General features: G+C 41.7%; 1 protein-coding gene across 1 annotated transcript in view; it reads right to left on the bottom strand.

The window, feature by feature from the left end:
• Nucleotides 1–18599, bottom strand: part of LOC117424536 (septin-7-like) — a 50024-nt gene that overhangs the window by 14531 nt on the left and 16894 nt on the right. The window contains exons 4-6 of the mRNA XM_034040955.3: nt 17603–17709; nt 4227–4327; nt 2870–3004 (exon numbers count right to left, since the gene is read on the bottom strand). Coding sequence (XP_033896846.1) covers nt 2870–3004; nt 4227–4327; nt 17603–17709 — 343 coding nt within the window. The remainder of the gene's footprint in view (nt 1–2869; nt 3005–4226; nt 4328–17602; nt 17710–18599) is intronic.

Genomic DNA, 18599 nt, shown 5'->3' with positions numbered 1-18599 from the left:
AGCACCTTTGTGATGTCAATTGTTAATCACCACAATAAAAAGGTCACTGCACCTGCTCTAAAACAGAGTGTCATTTTTCGATCACATCTAGTGAATTTTATCCAAAGTGATACATTTCTTTTGATGCTCAAATATAAGTGACACATTTCTTTTGATGCTCAGTATATGTTCAACTCCTTTTAACATTTTAAAGACTTTTAAAGAAAATTATGTCCCCCCGATTCTTCCTTGTTCCCGGCTGAATAGATTCTGTTTTAAAAATCAGCCTACCCTAGACTGCCAATAAAGAAACCAACAAGCCTGGAACAGCTTTTTGTCTTGACCAACCAAAAAAAATAAAGGCTGCTTCTGCAACTCCCTTGGCATAGCAGTGGCCAAGACTGGCCATGTCACTCATTGTGAAAAAGGCAACGAACAAGGCTTCAGTTCATTGGAGTAGGTGAAACAGAAAATACCCATGGAGGATAACAAGACAGTCTTTCTTCTTTGCATAAAACTGTCAGAGTGAGAGCACCGCAGCGAGATGTTCTGTTTCTCTACATGCAGTCACAAGCACTGTCTCTGCTGCCCTTCACAGCCCAGGACTCCTGCACTACACTGGTACTGCGACAGGCTCTCGTGCATTTAACACTAGTGTCTGCCTCATGCGGTCCACTAGTCAGTCAGTAATAAATCTGGGTTTGTTTAAGAGTATCCGTTTACAACAGTAAAGCTGCAACAGTGTTTCCAGAACAGGGCGGTGGCTGGACACAAACTGGCGACCCCGCACACCACAAGGGAGCATCTTAACCACTATGCGTGTCTGTGGTTATACAGCTTTTAACCTCATCTAACTCGCATAACTAATCATTTTAGAATAAATGTTCAATATAAAAAACAAAACATTTTTCACTAAGATTTTGAACACTATTGGAGCAGGCAGTATGAGCAATGAGTTAATTTTGTGACTAACTAATTTTGTTTTCCCATTATAAAAGCAGCAGTCTCCACAGTTAAATACTGAAACAAAACACTCCTACCAGCCCTGGTAGAGAAGCATGTGTGATTGACAGAGTGGCCAACAGAAATGCACTATTTTCATGACTGCACATCCTGTACACCCACTTAAAATTTGACAGTACTTACAAAAAAATGACAAAAGTTAACAAGGAGTTTAATTGGCCTGCTGGATTATTTAAAAGATGTACACAGCTGCCAATGTGAATCTGGGCCTATGTATTTAAATCCCACAGACCCTCATTCAGGGTGGAGAAACTGGATCCCACATCTCAGATACAATCCGGACAATAGCTGGCTTGTTTACGAAAACTCTTATTTTTTCCTCCTAAACACTGAAAAGAATCATATGTTCCCTTACAGACCAGCCTTGTGGTGTCTCAGACTTGGCTGGTACACAGAATAAACAGATGTTTAAAACAGCTAACTTCAGCCTGGATTCTGAGGCACAAGGCCAAAAAGAAACCAAAAAAAAAAAAAAGGAGGAGACTTGTTTTCCTCTTTTTTTAAAAAAAAAAAACCTTACAAAAAACAAAGGGCCTATTATTCTACAGACCTCTGCGAGTGGAACCTTTCTACATCCTGGTGCTTGGCAGGCAGAGCCAAGCAAATGTCAGGAATGCAAACCTCAAATTGCAAAGGCACGGGCGTCTGTCACACACTTCAAAATCGGTGCACCAACAGACGACCCCAAAAGTAACAAATAAGTTGTTTTGCTGTTTTCAGTGAATGAAGGACCTCTAATCCCCCCCCCATGAATTCAGTTATGTCACAGATCATACCATGATAGGAGATCCTCTTTAACAAATGCAGAAATACGTAAAAGAAACATGGGAAATAATTACAAATCACTAAAAGTCACTTGCAAATGTCTTTTTACAAATAGCGTGAGAAGTAGTAAATGTGATACAAGGAATAAAAAGTACCCAGTCTCTCTGATTCAGATGCTTCACATCAGCGAAACATATTGATGGATTAATACAGGTTGTGTGGAATCCTGACGAAGTTAACTTCAAATATATATAGCTCACAAAATAATTACAGTAAACCTTATCTAATGTATTACCACCACTTCGTAGATCTCTCATTTTCCTATATGAATTATTTTTTTTATTTTTTTTTATGTGCATTTTTAATATAATTTTTTCATAACATTTAAAACAATAAAAATGGCGAACATATCTTACTCGTTTCCATGCTGTATTTCCTGTTGAAGGAATGTATCCGACACACAGACTTGCTTTTGGGAATATATATATATTACGCAGGTTTTACTGGAATTATTTTGTTAGCACAGTGAACTTTTGACCTGGCGTGGGATCAATTATGGGAAAGCTACACACTGTATTGCCAACATTAAAATCATTATTTACAAAACAAAGTTTTTGAAAGCTCTTTGACTGCATTCCCTTTAGCACTGTAACAAAGTTAATGTTTACTGAACATTGGGAGGCTACAGTCAATGGGTATTGAATGTCTATCTATCCCGAGATGGGCTTTTGATTCTGGGGTAGCGATGTACCCGTACCTGACGTTTCCCTATTACTGACTATGAATACTAGTATCTCTACCCCACTCAATAACAATGTGTTATCAGCTCAGCTCGTCAGAAACAACTGAAAATGTCAAAACCTGCTGTATAATGAACATGTTTCATGGTGTTCCAATGAAGTACTTCATGATGTGCTCTCAAAAGGCGAGTGATTTACTAGGATATTGTGAAAAAATAAACATAGAAAATGAGCAATCCTAACTACACGGTAGTACGGCCATTTAAATAGCTAAACACATGGGCTGGATGATATGCCTTTGCAAGCTTCAACGTACAAAAGAAAAAACAAGAAAAAAAAGAAGAAAGTGCTGCAGTACTCACCCATGGCCTGAGGGGGCGATGAAATACAGGCAGCAGTGGACTCTGTTATCGGGCATCATCCTCCTGTTGACCCGAGATTCAGCATTCAGGAAATCCTCACATTTGCTGTCAATGTAGTTTATAACTGGCTGCCAGCTGAAAATTCAAGGTGTTTGTCGGATTTACGTGAAACTGTCATTTAAAATGTGTTACAGAACATCTTTACTTAACCACTGTTGTCCACATCACAGCAATAATCCAACAAAATTGTGGTTCACATATCAAAACGCTCTCCGGAACGTTTGCCAGGAGCAAGAGAATATTTCTAAATACTGCAGTGTATACAGATCATGCTCCCTTAAGTTTAAAACCGAAAAGCCAGACTTAATTTGTACTGCCAATATTATTATTATTATTATTATTATCATTATTATTATTATTAATTACTTAGCCAACGCCCTTATCCAGGGCGACTTACAATTGTTATAAGATATCACATTATTTTTACATATAAATTACCCATTTATACAGTTGGGTTTTTACTGGAGCAATCTAGGTAAAGTACCTTGCTCAAGGGTACAGCAGCAGTGTCCCCCGCCTGGGATTGAACCCACGACCCTCCGGTCAAGAGTCCAGAGCCCTAACCACTACTCCACACTGTTGCCCAATGGAACGGGACATACCAGTTTTACACATACATTATCCACCACTTACACCGTACAGGGTTATTTCGGGCAGCTATTTATATCGGACAAATAGTGTTAGCCATTTGCCATTCCCATTGATTTCAATAACAAAGGCATTGTTTATATTGTGTTACACACACCGTATATTTCTGGCAAACTCAGCTGTTTGGATCTCGTTATGGATCTCGGTGACCAGGACACACTGGACCCGAACCAGCGATCTCCAAGCTATAGGGTGCATCCTGCACTCCACGCGCATTGTCTTTACTGGATGCACCACTTGGGAGCCCCTTTAATAAAGATTTTTAACCGCATGCACGCTTGTTTGTTTTGATTACTGTACTGGTGATTGGGGGGACATTTTGAATGTCAGGTTATTGCGTGGAAGTTTATACGGTCCATCGCTTACTGCGGGTGAATCACGTTAACACAAACGCGCCCGGTCTAAGCGTGCTTTTGAACTGTGACAAATAAGCCAAATACAGTACCAAGTATGAAGCCATGGCCATCCCTACTGAGGGCTGTCAGAATCAACCAGTTACGTCTTAATGTCAGTTTCGGTTTGGTTTTCTCTTTTGTCAACATCGTTCAGTTTGGTATTTTCTGAAAATGTCAGTTTCGGTTCGGGAAAAACATCGCTATTGTATCCCTACCACTGGTTCAGTCACAATGGAAACACAACGGATACTCACCAGTTACTGTTGTCTACTGCATCCCCAAAGCCAGGAGTGTCAACGATAGTTAGGGTTAGCTGGACTCCCCCTTCTTTAATAAGAACTTTTGACTGCTCAACCTGGGGAAAGGAGAGAGAAACATGAATAAAACCAGAGTCATGATATTCCAGAAGAAAGCCAGATCTCAGGGAAATAAGTACCACTTCACCCTGGGCAAAAACACTTTAAAACACTACACACGCTACACTTACCTAGGCCTAAAAATCAGCACGTTCAACCTGGCAGTGAATGCATTAAAAGAAAAAGCACGCAGGGCATTTTACGCTATTAAAGAGAAAAATTCATATAAAAGATCACAATTAAAATTTGGCTAAAAAATGTTGAAAGTGTCATGTATTGCCCTGTATGGCAGTGAACTGTGATGTCTGCTCAGAGAGCAGGATTTTACAAAATGGGACAAACACCCAACAGAAGCCCTGCATACAGAGTTTTACAACAAGTATCTTGCAAATACAAAGGAAAACTCCAAACAATGCATGCAGGGCTGAATTAGGCCAATACCCACTATTGAGTAATATCCAAAAAAGAGCAATTAAAAATTTTGGTTCCATCTAAAAAATAGTAACATAAACTCTTACCACCAAAGCCCTGCAATACCAAGAGCAGAGCTTAGAGAAGAGTCCCCTCAGCCAGCTGGTCCTGAAGCTCACTACACTAACACTCTAACACCAACCAGCTTCAGGACAGCATCACTAACACATACAATCAGAGTCAACCAAAAAAACAAAAAAAAGACACTACACCCTGGCTGAATACCTGCCCAGGGTGAAAGACACTAAACAGAGACAGATCTTAAAGTACAGGCTCAGTGAGCACAGCCTGGCCATCGAGAAGGGCCGACACAGGCAGACGTGGCTGCCCAAAGAGGACAGGCTGTGTGATCACTGTCCTCTCAAGTCAGGTTGAGACGGAGATGCACTTTTTACTGCAGTGCACTAAATAAGAATATAAGGGATGCCTTCTTCCCAAAAATACAACAGACCCAGAAAAACTCCCTCTTGAGGTTTAGGTATTGCTTTGGCAATACCTAAACTGGTCATGCTGAGAGAGAGAGAGAGAGGAGAGAGAGAGATAGTCTATCCTGTCTGTCTCTTTGTGTAGGAAAATAACCTCCAGGCATCCATGTAAAATGACCGGTGAGCTCTTAGCCCTGCGAGACAGACAGACAGACAGACAGACAGACAAAAAACACACCAAAACTAAGTGGTCCAACTGATCAATTCAAGGAAAGAAAGCATCACCATATCACCAACTTGGTTTGATCATGAAGGTCAAGCTTTTCCAGAGACAATGACCCAAAACACAACCAACACCAGCTGTACAGCCCAGCCATGGCTGGAGAGGGATTAGAGGCTTAGGTGGTAACATTCTGAGTAGCCAGTGGTGCAGTCATTCAGAAAATGTGCCAGGGTAACAGATTTTTAGCTCTTCTCACAACACCCACAGCTATTCACTTCTCTTCTCACCATAACAGACCTGCCTGTCAATTTCAACTCCAGTCCTGTAGTCTAGCAAACAAAATGCTCATTGTGACAGAAACTGACTTAAAGATACTGTCTTTCAGTATTAAAAGTATATGTATTTCCAATGATTTTGTGCTGTCTCACATTACAGCTCCCTCTATTTTGCTATCTGACAAATTAATGAAGGTCACTAGTGCAGTACATGACAATTTACTGCAATAAAAACTGATAAACACCAGATGCAAAAAAATGAAATCAGTGTATAGCCAATAAACAAACAAAACATTGGAAAAACCATGGAAATGGTTACTTAATTCATGTTGACGTCACCCCTTTCCCATTTAAAAAAATAAATAAATAAAACTACTCTTTCCCAGTGCAGTTGAGTAATGTCCCTCCTTCCTGACTTGTATCCATCATTGATTCAATCCGAATACTTTAAACCCACCCCTAATACGGAGTGGCTGCAAATCTCTACAGTTCTATTGGAGATTCCACTTGCAAGATTTAAAACAAGATTACAATGAGGAACAGAGACTTGTTTGCGGGACTACAGTTAAATAGGGAGGATTTAAAACAAAATTGCATTGCAACATTGCGACAAAATGTAAAAAAATTCCTGTACACACAAAAACCCCAGAAGAATGTGCCTAAGGATTTCACTGAAAATGACGGGCAAAGGAAAGAAGGTACCACTTAAAGTGTGCAAGTACTGTAGAGATATCTATCTATCTATCTATCTATCTATCTATCTATCTATCTATCTCGACTTGTTTTGCCTGGCGGAGTGAGAGCGGTGTGGAGTGGTGGTGTGTGCGTGAGCGCTGCTGGCAGGTTTGTCGGTCTTTTTCTTTTTCTCTTGTTTGTTTTTATATTGTTTTGCATTTCTTGGTTAAAGTGTACTGGTGAACAGTTTTATGTGCTGAGCTGACGCTCTGTCAGCGACAGCGGGCAGGATGGCCGGCTCAGGAGGGAGGCCGCCGCCAAACTTTTTGTTTGAAAGATTAACCCGCCGGCATGGGGTTAAAGTTTCCGCCGAGGGGTTTATCCCTTTGGAGGAATGTGTGCTCGCTATTGGGGAGGTAGTCGGTTGTGAAAACGTAAAATCGGCTTCTCGCATGAGCGGATCGATCGTGGTTTTTTTAGGTACAGTGGAGCTAGTGTCTATGGTTGTAGAAAAGGGGATTGTTGTCAATAATACGTTTCTCCCCGTAATTCCTTTAGCTGTCCCCGCTAGGAAAATCACCCTTTCTAATGTTCCCCCGTTCCTGAAAAATGAAGTGATAGAGAGGGAGCTGGCTAGATATGGGCAGCTCATGTCTGGGCTGAAGAGAATCCCTTTAGGCTGTAAGTCACCACATTTGAAACATGTTATGTCATTCAGAAGGCAGTTGTTCATGATTCTTAAAAACATCGATGAAGATCTTAACATCACGCTTAAATTTAAGGTGGATGGCAGTGATTATGTCATTTATGCAACCTCGGACTCGATGAAGTGTTTCAGATGTGGGACTGAAGGTCACTTGGTGAAAAACTGTCCCGAGAAAGAGAGTAGGGAGCGGGATGGGAGTAAGGGAGACGAGACTGCTGATAAGCAGAAGCCAGGACCGGCCGGTGCTGGGCTTGCCGGCGGATCAGTACCTGCGGGCAGCTCGGAGGGCGAGCAGGCTAGTGACGGGGGGGCAGCTGAGCCCCAGGGGGCAGGCAGTGATGCTGTGTTGGGGGCGGAAGGACAAACCAAAGTACAAGATACAGCAAAAGACAGTGAGAGCACAGAAAGTCACGGAACGGAGGGAGAGAGTGAGCAAATGGACACAGAGACGGTTGCTAGTGTGTGGGGTGATGTTCAGATACAGGTAGAAGGGGTAAAGTTCGCCGAGGATAGTGAGGTTTTTAGATTGCCGGGAAAAAAAAGGGTGAGTAAAACAGAGGGCAGTGCTGTCACAAAAAAATGCAGCGTTTCTTCTGACGGCAGCAGTGTTGGTGTGGAGCCTGGGAGCTCTGCAGAGACGTGCGGCGCGCAGGCTGTCAGCACAGTGACAGACAATCCCGCTGTAGACAGTGAGGATGAAGGCAGTCTCACTGACTCCTCTCAAGCATCGCAATCGCTGGGTGCGTATAAACCCCGGGGAGGGTACAGTGTTCAAAGCATCAAAGATTTCCTGGAGCAGACGAAAGGGCGAAGGGGAATTGATGTTGAGGATTTTTTTCCCGATATTGATTTGTTTCTGAGCTCAGTACGAGGTTTAAAACAAAGCGTTTCTGCTCAAGAAACGTTTAGTACTCAGGAGCTAGTGCGCCTCAAATACATATCGAGCAAACTCCGTGGCAATGTTAAACACAGTCAGTCCTGATGGCCAGTACACTCCTAATACTCTTTCTCTTTACTGTCTGCTTGTTTTTCTTTTCTGAATATCAATGTGTTTCCTTTTCAAACTCTGCAATGGCTAGCTTTAATATCGGGTGCCTTAATATTAATGGCTGTAGAAATGCTTGTAAAAGAGCCACATTGTTTGAATTTATCTTGCAGAAAAATCTGCATGTTACGTTTTTGCAGGAGACTCACATAGATGGGGGAAATCAGGTTGATTGGGAAAAGGATTGGAAAGGGGAGGTTTTTTTCAGTAATGGAACTAATGTGAGTGCTGGGGTTAGCATTTTGTTTTCTGAGGGGTTTAAACCGAGCTCTGTAGTTGCCTGTGAAGTCGTACAAGGACGGTTACTCAGAGTCCAAGCGGTTGTTGAAGGCAGAGTCTTTGTTTTTGTTAATGTGTATGCACCTACTGATGGTAGGGAGAGAGTAAGCTTCCTCCAGAGGCTTGAAGGTATGTTGGTCGGATGTAAAACCGATGAGGTGTTAGTTTTAGGTGGGGATTTTAATTGCACAACTGATAGTAGATTAGATCGGAATCACATTGAGCCACATCCTCAGTCTGCCAGGGAGCTGGTTAGAATTGAAAACTATATGGAACTAGTTGATGTGTGGAGAAACATTAATGCAAAGGATAGACAATATACATGGGTCAAAACACATGGCACTGATGTTTCTATGGCTAGATTGGACCGGTTTTATACTGTTAAACATAATTTAAACATTTTTAAATCTTGTTTTATCAGCCCCACAAGCCTGTCAGATCACAGTTTAGTTTCTGCCAGTGTGTTGCTCCCCTCTCTGAGAATACAAAGTGCATACTGGCATTTTAATACTGCTTTGATTAATGACGAGCATTTTAGGAAAGTTTTTAGTTTTTTTTGGGAGAGATGGAGATGTAAAAAAAGAGACTTCTCCTCATTGCGGCAATGGTGGGATCTAGGGAAGGTGCAGACCCGATCTTTTTGTCAGCAGTATACTAGAAACGTCACAAAGAGCTTAAATAAAACCATGAGAGAGCTGGAGGAGGACATCCTACAGCTCCAGAGAGCTCTGGAGTCCAGCCCAAACGAAAGGCTGATTGAGGGCCTAAAATGTAAAAAAAGGGGGTTAGCGGATCTGCTGGACGTAAAGGTGCAGGGGGCTCTGGTGAGATCGCGTTTCCAGAGCTTAGTGGAGATGGATGCACCCACTCACTATTTCTTTGGGCTGGAGAAAAAGAGTGCACAGAGAAAAGTGATTCTTTGCCTGAGGACAGCGGCTGGGCAGGAGCTCAGGGAGCACGCAGAGATCCGGAAGCTGGCTGTGGGTTTTTATAAGGACCTGTTTACAGCAGAGGCGGTGGAGGAAACTGGGGAATCACAGCGTTTCTTGCAGGACCTTCCTCAGCTGCCTGAGGAGGAAGCCAAGGGGCTGGAAAGTCCTCTGACACTGACTGAACTTTCTGATGCCCTGCAGGGGCTGAACAATGGGAAGACACCTGGACTTGATGGTCTCCCAGTGGAGTTTTATAAAAAGTTCTGGTCTCTGCTGGGAGAGGACTTGTTGGATGTTTTCAGGGAGAGTGTGCAGGATAAAGTTCTGCCTCAGAGTTGCAGAAGAGCGGTCATCACTCTTCTCCCTAAAAAGGGAGATTTGTGTAATATTAAAAACTGGAGACCTGTGTCGTTGCTCTGTGCCGATTATAAAATCCTTTCCAGAGCCCTCGCAAACCGTCTCAGGACTGTGATAGGGCGGGTGGTGCAAGGAGACCAAACATACTGCGTTCCAGACAGATCCATTTTCGATAATATCTTTTTAGTTCGAGATATACTGGCAGCCTCCAAGCTTTTTGGTTTCAATGCAGGTGTAGTGTCGTTGGATCAGGAAAAGGCTTTTGACCGGGTAGATCACCTCTACCTGTGGAGGGCATTTAAAGCTTTTGGGTTTGGGACCGGTTTCTTAGAGAAGGTTCAGCTGCTCTATGGTGACGTTTCTGGTCTATTGAAAATCAATGGTGGCTTAAGCGCCCCTTTCCCCGTTCAGAGAGGTATTAGACAGGGGTGTTCCATGTCTGGTATGCTCTACGCTTTAGCAATAGAGCCTTTTATAAATGAGCTGAGGAGGGTATTGACTGGACTGTCCATTCCTCAGTGTCCCGGTAAACCAGTGAAGGTAACAGCTTATGCAGATGACATTGCTATATTTGTTAACAACCAAACTGATGTTGACAGTGTAGGCACCTGTCAAAGACTGTTTGAGAAGCTGTCATCTGCTAAAGTAAACTGGGATAAGAGTAGTGCAGTGCTTCTGGGTGACTGGAAGGGTTGTCGTCCTCCATTTTTACCTGCTGGATTGCAGTGGAGCAGGGGTGGGCTCCTTTATCTGGGTGTCCATCTTGGGGATGACAGCACAGTGCAGAGAAATTGGGAGGGGATGGTGGAGAAGGTGAAAGGCAGGTTACAGCGGTGGAAATGGCTGCTTCCGCAGATCTCCTATAGAGGTAGGGTACTTATTATTAATAACTTGGTGGCCTCTAGCTTGTGGCACAGGTTCATCTGCTTGGAGCCCCCACAGTCATTAGTGAAACAGGTTCAGGCTGTGATGTTGGAGTTTTTCTGGGATGGGGTGCATTGGATCAGACAGAGTGTGCTGTACCTGCCTCTGGCTGAGGGGGGGCAGGGACTCATAGACCTTTCTAGCAGGACAGAGGCTTTTAGGTTACAGGCCCTGCAGAGGCTGCTGTATTGCACGGAGGACCTCCCGTGGAGGCAGTTTGCCTGTGCCTTCCTGCAGCAGGTGGGGAGGCTGGGTCTGGATAGGAGTCTTTTTTTGTTAGAAATGGGTAAACTGGAGATGGACCGACTGCCAGATTATTATAGGAGCCTGTTGAGGGCATGGCAGTGGGTGCGTGTTGAGCAGAGGGGCACTGGAAACATTAGCCTTGATTGGCTCCTAGAAGAGCCGTTAATATATAATACCTTCTTGAAGTGTGATATTGTTCAGTCTGCTACTTTTATATATAGGTTAGTGAAGGCAGGTGTTGTAAAGCTTAAAGCCCTTTTAGATTTCAACACCTACAGCTGGGTGACTCCTCAGTGGTTAGCATCTGCCCTGGGGATGCGGTCTGTCCGCACTGCTGAGCTTTTCCTTGCCCAGGTGCGTGCCGCTCTCCCCGGTGAGGGGCTGGAGCTCTTAAACCAGCTGTTTAGGGAACAGAGAGTTCCGCACACGGACTCCCCCTTTCCATCACTGTTAGTGTCCCCAGCGATCAGTCAGGCTTCTGATGAGCAGGGTTATTTACTGACTGTAGAGGCTCTGAGAGATCTCCCTCTGTGTACAGTAGAGGGGAAACAGCTGTATAGGGTGTGTGTAAAGGGCCGTTACCAGCAGCAGCTCAGGGCAATACCAGACACACACTGGAGAGAGAAGCTGGGGGTGGCGGAACAGATAGTGCCAGCTTGGAGAACCCTGTATAAGCCACCACTGCCAAAAAGATCGGGGGATCTGCAGTGGAGGATCTTACATACCATCATTGCCGTTAACTCCTTTGTGAGCATCATAAACCCTGAGGTGAAAGATTCCTGTCCATTTTGTTCACAAAGGGAAACTGTTTACCATTGTTTTGTGTTTTGCACCAGATTAAAACCTCTGTTTGCTGCTCTGAAGGAATTGCTTGCTGGATTGGGTTTTGTGTTCTCTGAGGTGTCTTTTATTTTTGGTGTTAAGTATTATAAAAAGAGAAAGTACTCAATCCAGCTGGTGAATTTTTTTATTGGACAGGCCAAATTAGCAATTCTAAAGAGCAGAAAAAACAAAATGAATGACAGTTTAAATACTGATCCTTTTGTCATTTTTAGAATGCTTGTATTAACACGGGTTAGACTGGATTTTAATTTTTATAAAGCAATGCATAATATAGCAATGTTTGAGGAAGTCTGGTGTGTAGACAGTGTGTTGTGTGCTGTTAAGGATGGTGATCTGGAGGAGTATCTGTGATGTGAATTTTTATGTGTTCATAATATTTTATGTATTGTTTTGTTCACCTTGGGTGGATCTGAATTGATTTTGTGATGATATCTGTTTTATAAATATTGATTTTGTGTATTTTATTTAATTGTTAAATAAAGTTTTTTCAAAAAGTAAAAAAAAAGTATCTATCTATCTATCTATCTATCTATCTATCTATCTATCTATCTATCTATATATATATATATCTATCTATATATATATATATATATATATATATATACACACACACAACACACACACTCGGGTTAGTTGAGATCATGTTTGGGTTAGTGGAGCCAGTAGACCAATTCTGAATCTGTGCGGTAGGCTTGGCTCGAGATGGGCTGGCTGCAGCCCATGCTGTTAGATTAGCGGGAGAGTGTAGGAGGTAATTGGATTCAGCTGATCGTAGTGCGATAAGAATAGGGGCCAGAGAAATGGTTAGTTCAGATCACATTGTCTTGTGATAAAGCAAGTCATTCATAAGACCCTCAACACTGCAAGCTGCCCTACCGAGATACCACGGCCTGGGATTCTTTATATGACATTTCCACTTGGCCACTTATTTTAATTGGTTTCCCAGTTCATTATAAACATTACCACTCTGTATAGTCAACCCCCTCCGAGTTTGTGTGCTTGACTCTCACATGGGATTGAACGTGCTGTCACGTAACTCTCCCACGAAGTGAGGTCGTAGGAGGCTCCGGGCAGGGAATAGATTATTTTCCTCTTCAGCAAGTTATCCTGCGTCATCCAGACACAAATACGATCGGACGATGAGAAAATCCACATTAGCACACTGTACATGGGGCCTGATCATACAATCTTTTGCTTCAGTGCAAAATGTGAAGTTGACTCTGGTGGCAACAATAAAGGGAAACAGCTGAACATGATTCTACGGGGTTAAAGTCTGATGGCTTTCAGAAATGGAATGTATTTGAATTGATTTCAATATTTGTGTACAGGTTGAGGAGTTAACAATACAATGCTAGTTAATTATTTTAAATCTGCTTTCAGAGAAAATACCCAATTACTCAGAAAGCACTACATTGATACTAGGGTTCCAAGAAAGAGGAAGAATGCAAACAAATGTAAAAAAATGGTGACATGTTTTTGCAGCCATCGGTACAAAGGTGTCTATGTGCATTGGTTGCTAAATGGCTTAAGATGTTTGATTTCAGTGCTTGATCTCTCAGTGGATGCGCAGGTCTGCATCCACTCCCCTACTCCACTTTGACGGGTCGCCTACAATGTACTGTATGGCAGTCTTAAGTTTTAAAATACTCAAGAGTCTCAAAAAGAATAGCTAACACAATGGTAGTACACAAGTATCGCCCCTTAAAAATAGAATTTAGCTTCCAGTAGAATATAGCACACGTTTGGTGGTACAGCGTACCAGTAAAAAGGCTTTTACTACTGCTATTTTAATCCCTCTGTCCAATTTAGGAAGCCTACTTAGGAAGTTACTAATTTGCTGGTAGTGTTGAGTGGGAAAATCCCTAAACATCAAAGTGGACCCCCTAAGGTTGCCACGTTTACAAATTTTTACAATTGGTAGTAAACTAAACAGAGATGCTTACATTTCTATAGGTGGGACCACTGCATGGACAGCAGAGCTACAGCTCTGAGTTCAGCTGGGGTCTCCTGTCTGACTTGCTGCAAGCGTCACTACTGCCTGTAGCAACACTACAAAGCGGTTATCAGCAATTAGAGATAGTGTATACTGCAGGGGGATAAAAAAACAAAAAACACTAGGTTTCCAATTACAGTACAAGAGGCATGGGCTTGAGTGCTTTGTGGGGTGTGACTGAAAAGTTAATTACAAAAAAAGGTATTAAAACTTGCCAGTAGTTTTTACATGTTTTAATGTGGCAAGGGCAGTGACTGATGGTTGCGACGGTAACAAAAAAAGCAGAGTGAAACAAATCAAATCATAGTAAATTATTCCCCTGTGAAGAGTCTTGGGCTGTCACTGATAGAGATAAGTCTGGGTAGTCCCGACTCACCCTGATAGAAGAACACCTGGGGCTCCTACATAGATAGCTTTTTAGAGAGGGATTATGGAAGGTCCCTCTTCAAGGAGGTTTACTTGGGGATTCTGGCAGTGCAATGGGACAGAAGCTGCAGTTTCTCAAATTTCCTGGCAGACAGATCAGAAAGCATTCTTCTCTAGAGGAAAGCAAAAAAGACTGCAGAGCCAAATCACACAGCTGCAGCAACCACTGTGGGTGTAGCTGTGAAACCCCATTAACTGCAGTTTCACACACTCAGCCACGAATTCCAGTATACAGTAAACTGAAGACATGCAAGCCTTAGAGGTACAATCCAGGCTAAAACACCAACTCCTAGGGCAACTTGTTAGTCCAGCGATACCATTATCCAAGGAGCTAAGGAGAAATTGGCCAGAAAATTATCCAAAAGGAATGTCAACAAGAACACAAACTGATTTTCTTTCAGCCGTCACGGAGTGTTAATAATGTGCACCCATTACAGCTACTACTCTAATGTGTAGACCAAAGCCAAGGCTGCTGAAATGTCACGTCAGTAACAAACAAAACTTGTACCGGATTTATACAATGTGTTGGTTTACAGAGGTGCTGTAAAATCCAAAATGTAGAAATAAATGACAAACTATCTGAACACAGTCCAGGTATAGCCTGTAATTCTAGAACTGCACTCATTTTAACTTCTCCATTGTGTAAATGATTTTATTGTACCATACCCACAAGACATGTGTAGTTCCTAAACAAACTTGATTATAAAACTTAGAAAAGGAAGATCACATGACTTTGTGCCAGACTGCACAGTTAAATCTCCATTGATTTTAGGCAGACAAGAAATCATTTCTTGAAATCCGAGTTGAACTATCTGCATGTCGTTACAGGAGAATTTGAATACATCAGGTTTGCATTGGGGAGCTTGCGTTCATTCAGCTAAAACTATGTATGGAGAATATAAACAAACAAGGTATACTCTGATTAACCCAAGTACTGTTGAAATAGACCCCAATTCACATTCGGGCTTAAAATGTAGCTGTATGAACTTTAGAAATGTAATAGTTTAAATTTCAAAGATGACAGACCTTTTATGTTGGTACTTAAATGCAGAGCCATCACTTCTGGAATGACAGCCAAGGCAGCTTATTAAAACACAGAATGCAATTTATGTCATAGTCACTTTGACCTCTCTATACAAAAGGGTCATTTTCCCAGCCTCTCATTTCCTGAGAACCATAGCCTTCTGTAAACGGTTTGACAAATTACTAGGAAAATTAAAAAAAAAAAAAAACAGTCCTTGAGAATTTTTAACAGCACATTTTCACTAGCTTAATATCAAATTTAAAATAAACAATCTTCCCCTCTTTGGAAATCCAAGCTATTTGACATTCTTTTTAAATCTACCCCACCCTAAAATGTCAAATGACAGACAGCCACAGTCACTCTTATTAATAGATTTAAATGTGGAATAGCTCCCCACTCACTCTCCAAACAGAAAAATGAATTGCCACTGCAAACTGAACTTGTATGACAAAATATCACGACAAGGCCTTCAACAACAGTGCCACGTCAATGGCTGTTTGCATTGAAAAAAAGCACCCTTAAAATGAGCACCAACACTGTTTCTTACTATGGCCTTAAGATATTAAATAAAAAAGGTCTTACCTCATTAGTACAACGGCATACTAAACTCGTATTGTTTTTTTGGGGGGGTGGGAGTGGGGGGGGATTCTACCATAACTAACCGACACAGGAATTTACCTGTGTGAGGAAACCAAATGCTACCATCAAAATGTACAGTATAAAATATGCGTAAAGTGAAAGAAAAGACCACCACTAAACAATATTGCTATTCTAAATCAGAGGTGACAAATCTTGGTTATTCCAGCTTTAAAAGACACTGCAAGGGCTTTCTTTGTCCAGGAATACAAAATGGCTTCCAAGAATTGCAAAATGTTGACAAGGGTGAGTGAATGATTATGTGCCAGAAAAACTTGTTACCAGGCTTGTGTTACTTGGCATCCCAAGGTATCAACACACTATAAAACAACTCTTCTCTTGAAATTCACTGATACCCATCTGAGGAGTTGTTATATTCAATTTTCTGAGGCTAAATTGATCTGTACTGCAAGAGGAACTTTCTCAAGTCCTGTTTTTACTTTCAAGTGCATTTTATATACTGTATACTTGCAGCTGATCCTATTTTAAGGTAAAACCCTTCTTGTATATAGACCACAGCTTCTCTTATTCTGAAATTGTGTCACCCTGCATTAAGCTGCCCTGAAGCTATAGCCATAGCAATGCCTGCTTCCAAAGAAATTACCATCTTCATAGACTGTCATGTTCTGGCTAATACAAGTAATGGATGTGGAATGTATTTGGATTTTAGCCCTTGACCCTTAAGAATGAAACTGGCATCAAAACAGGGAGATTTAATTGTAAAAGAAAACAGGGCATCAGGTTTCATGAGAACATTTCTTTTCCCAGTGCTGCCCCCCAGACTGAGTAGAAGCTTTCCAGCTCCTTCCCTGTGATCCGTGCCGACTCAGAGTATACATCCAGAGAAGACGACCAACTCTACAAGCAGCGTGGGACCCACTCCCAGCAGCACTTAGAGGAAAGTGCAGAGATTCTAGTGCTGTCAGGGATAATGCGACTACAACAGAGCAGTAATGATCATTGCAAATCTGGACCTACTTCAGCTATATTGTGCATTAGAAATGTGCTTTGAAATTGTTTTGATCTACTTCAGCTTCTTTGGCCTGGTCCAACTCCATATACCAGCCAATATTATAGTATTGTGCAGTTGTGGACAAATCACTATAGTCTACAGTAAAACAAGACTATCCAACTTCAGTTCTGTAGCCCCTATGTTTTCCTAACAGTTCCCTGGTTGACGATTATGTACACAACAAGCACCAATAGCTGCCACATGACACGTGACAGTGTCTTAAGCTATAAACCAGTGAACCAAACTGCAAATAGTCCAAAAATGTTAAGACTAGAGGGTATAAAAAGGTTTACTGCCCAAAGTTTAAAAAAATAAAATAGATATCTGTTAATAGCAAGAATTGAACTTTCCTGGAATATATCATTGTATTTTCATTGCAAGAACATGGTTACATTAAAGTAAATCATTAGCCCAGACACTGAAGATCACACTATGTATTATGATAACCCATCACCACATAAATCTGCGGCTTGCCATCAGTCTGATATCATTGTAATGATCCTTCCTGCGATTCCAGCTGTGCTCTTTCAGTTTGTGTTCATCTTGAGCTATTGAGGACAGGGAAGCAGTGAGCCTTGGTGTTGAAACAATGTGCTGTCTGAGAGGAAACCAAACTGGAGGATAGAAATACACAATCTTTTAAAGACGCAACCAAATTTGACACAGCCACTGGATACTAAGCATCCTCCCAGTTCACTAAAGGAGAGGGGTGTCCAATGAAGCGAAGCCTCTAACCGATTCTTCCTAATACAATCCCATTTTACTTTCACCACGCTTCTTACCTGGACTGTCTTTTTGATGCGCTGAGAGGGGCCGGGGTAGTCCTTGGAGTAGAGTTCAGTAAGGAAGAGAGAGTTAATCAGAGTTGATTTACCAAGGCCAGATTCACCTGCAACATGAAATGAAACACAGTGTTAGTGTATCGGTCCGATAGACAGATACGGAAAGCAACTAAGAACAGTTAGGTTGCAGGCTTTTTATGGTCAAGAAATCTAGTGTGTTTTATAAATGTATTCAGCTGATCCTATTAAAAGGTATCACCGAAAAAAAGCTTTGCTGTTCTTCTCATATGGACAAGCATGACTTATCCCATTAAGTAAAAATGTAGGCTACAGGAATTACTGAAATATGTTTTCAATGATGTGCGGTTCAAGAATTTGAAACAAACATAGCACTGTATTCAAGGTAAGAGTTAGCAAGTTAATTAATTCCTTTAATCATTTAAAAACCAGTTAAGGTATTCTAATGATGTTGACCGAAATCCCAAATGCTCATTCATTTTTATTAAGGTTTTTTTTTTTTTTTTTTTTTTTTTTTTTAAACTGTCAAATCTTTTGAAAAATCTTTTGAAGACTCCTCATGTCCACCCTAATCCTTCTTTGCTCTAGGCTAAACAGATTCAATTGTTTCAGCCTACCTTCGTAATTCATTCCTTTAAGCCCTGGTTAGTTTAGAAAAAGAACCAAAAACACGACTAGCACCCTCCATTTTATAAATACAAAAAACTATGTTTTAAGTGACAGTAAGAGCTGACAAAGCTGAAAGACAGGAAATTAAGTAAGACCGCCACTGCGCTCTTATTTCACCCATGTTCTGACAAGGCTTTCCAGCACACACTGCTTAACTGGTACAGTAGGTGGGATCACTTCAGACAACATAGGTAGTCACCACCACTGGGCAGGTCAGTGGGTTGCTGAGGATTGAAACGTTCTCTGAAACAGCCTAATATGGCTTAGATCAGTGGTTCTTTTTTACCAACTCAATTTCTTTATTGAACAC

The sequence above is a fragment of the Acipenser ruthenus genome, chromosome 19 (assembly GCF_902713425.1).
Source record: "Acipenser ruthenus chromosome 19, fAciRut3.2 maternal haplotype, whole genome shotgun sequence".
NCBI lineage: Eukaryota > Metazoa > Chordata > Actinopteri > Acipenseriformes > Acipenseridae > Acipenser > Acipenser ruthenus.
The sequence above is the reverse complement of the archived record's forward strand: the minus strand, read 5'-3'. Positions and strand labels throughout refer to the sequence as shown.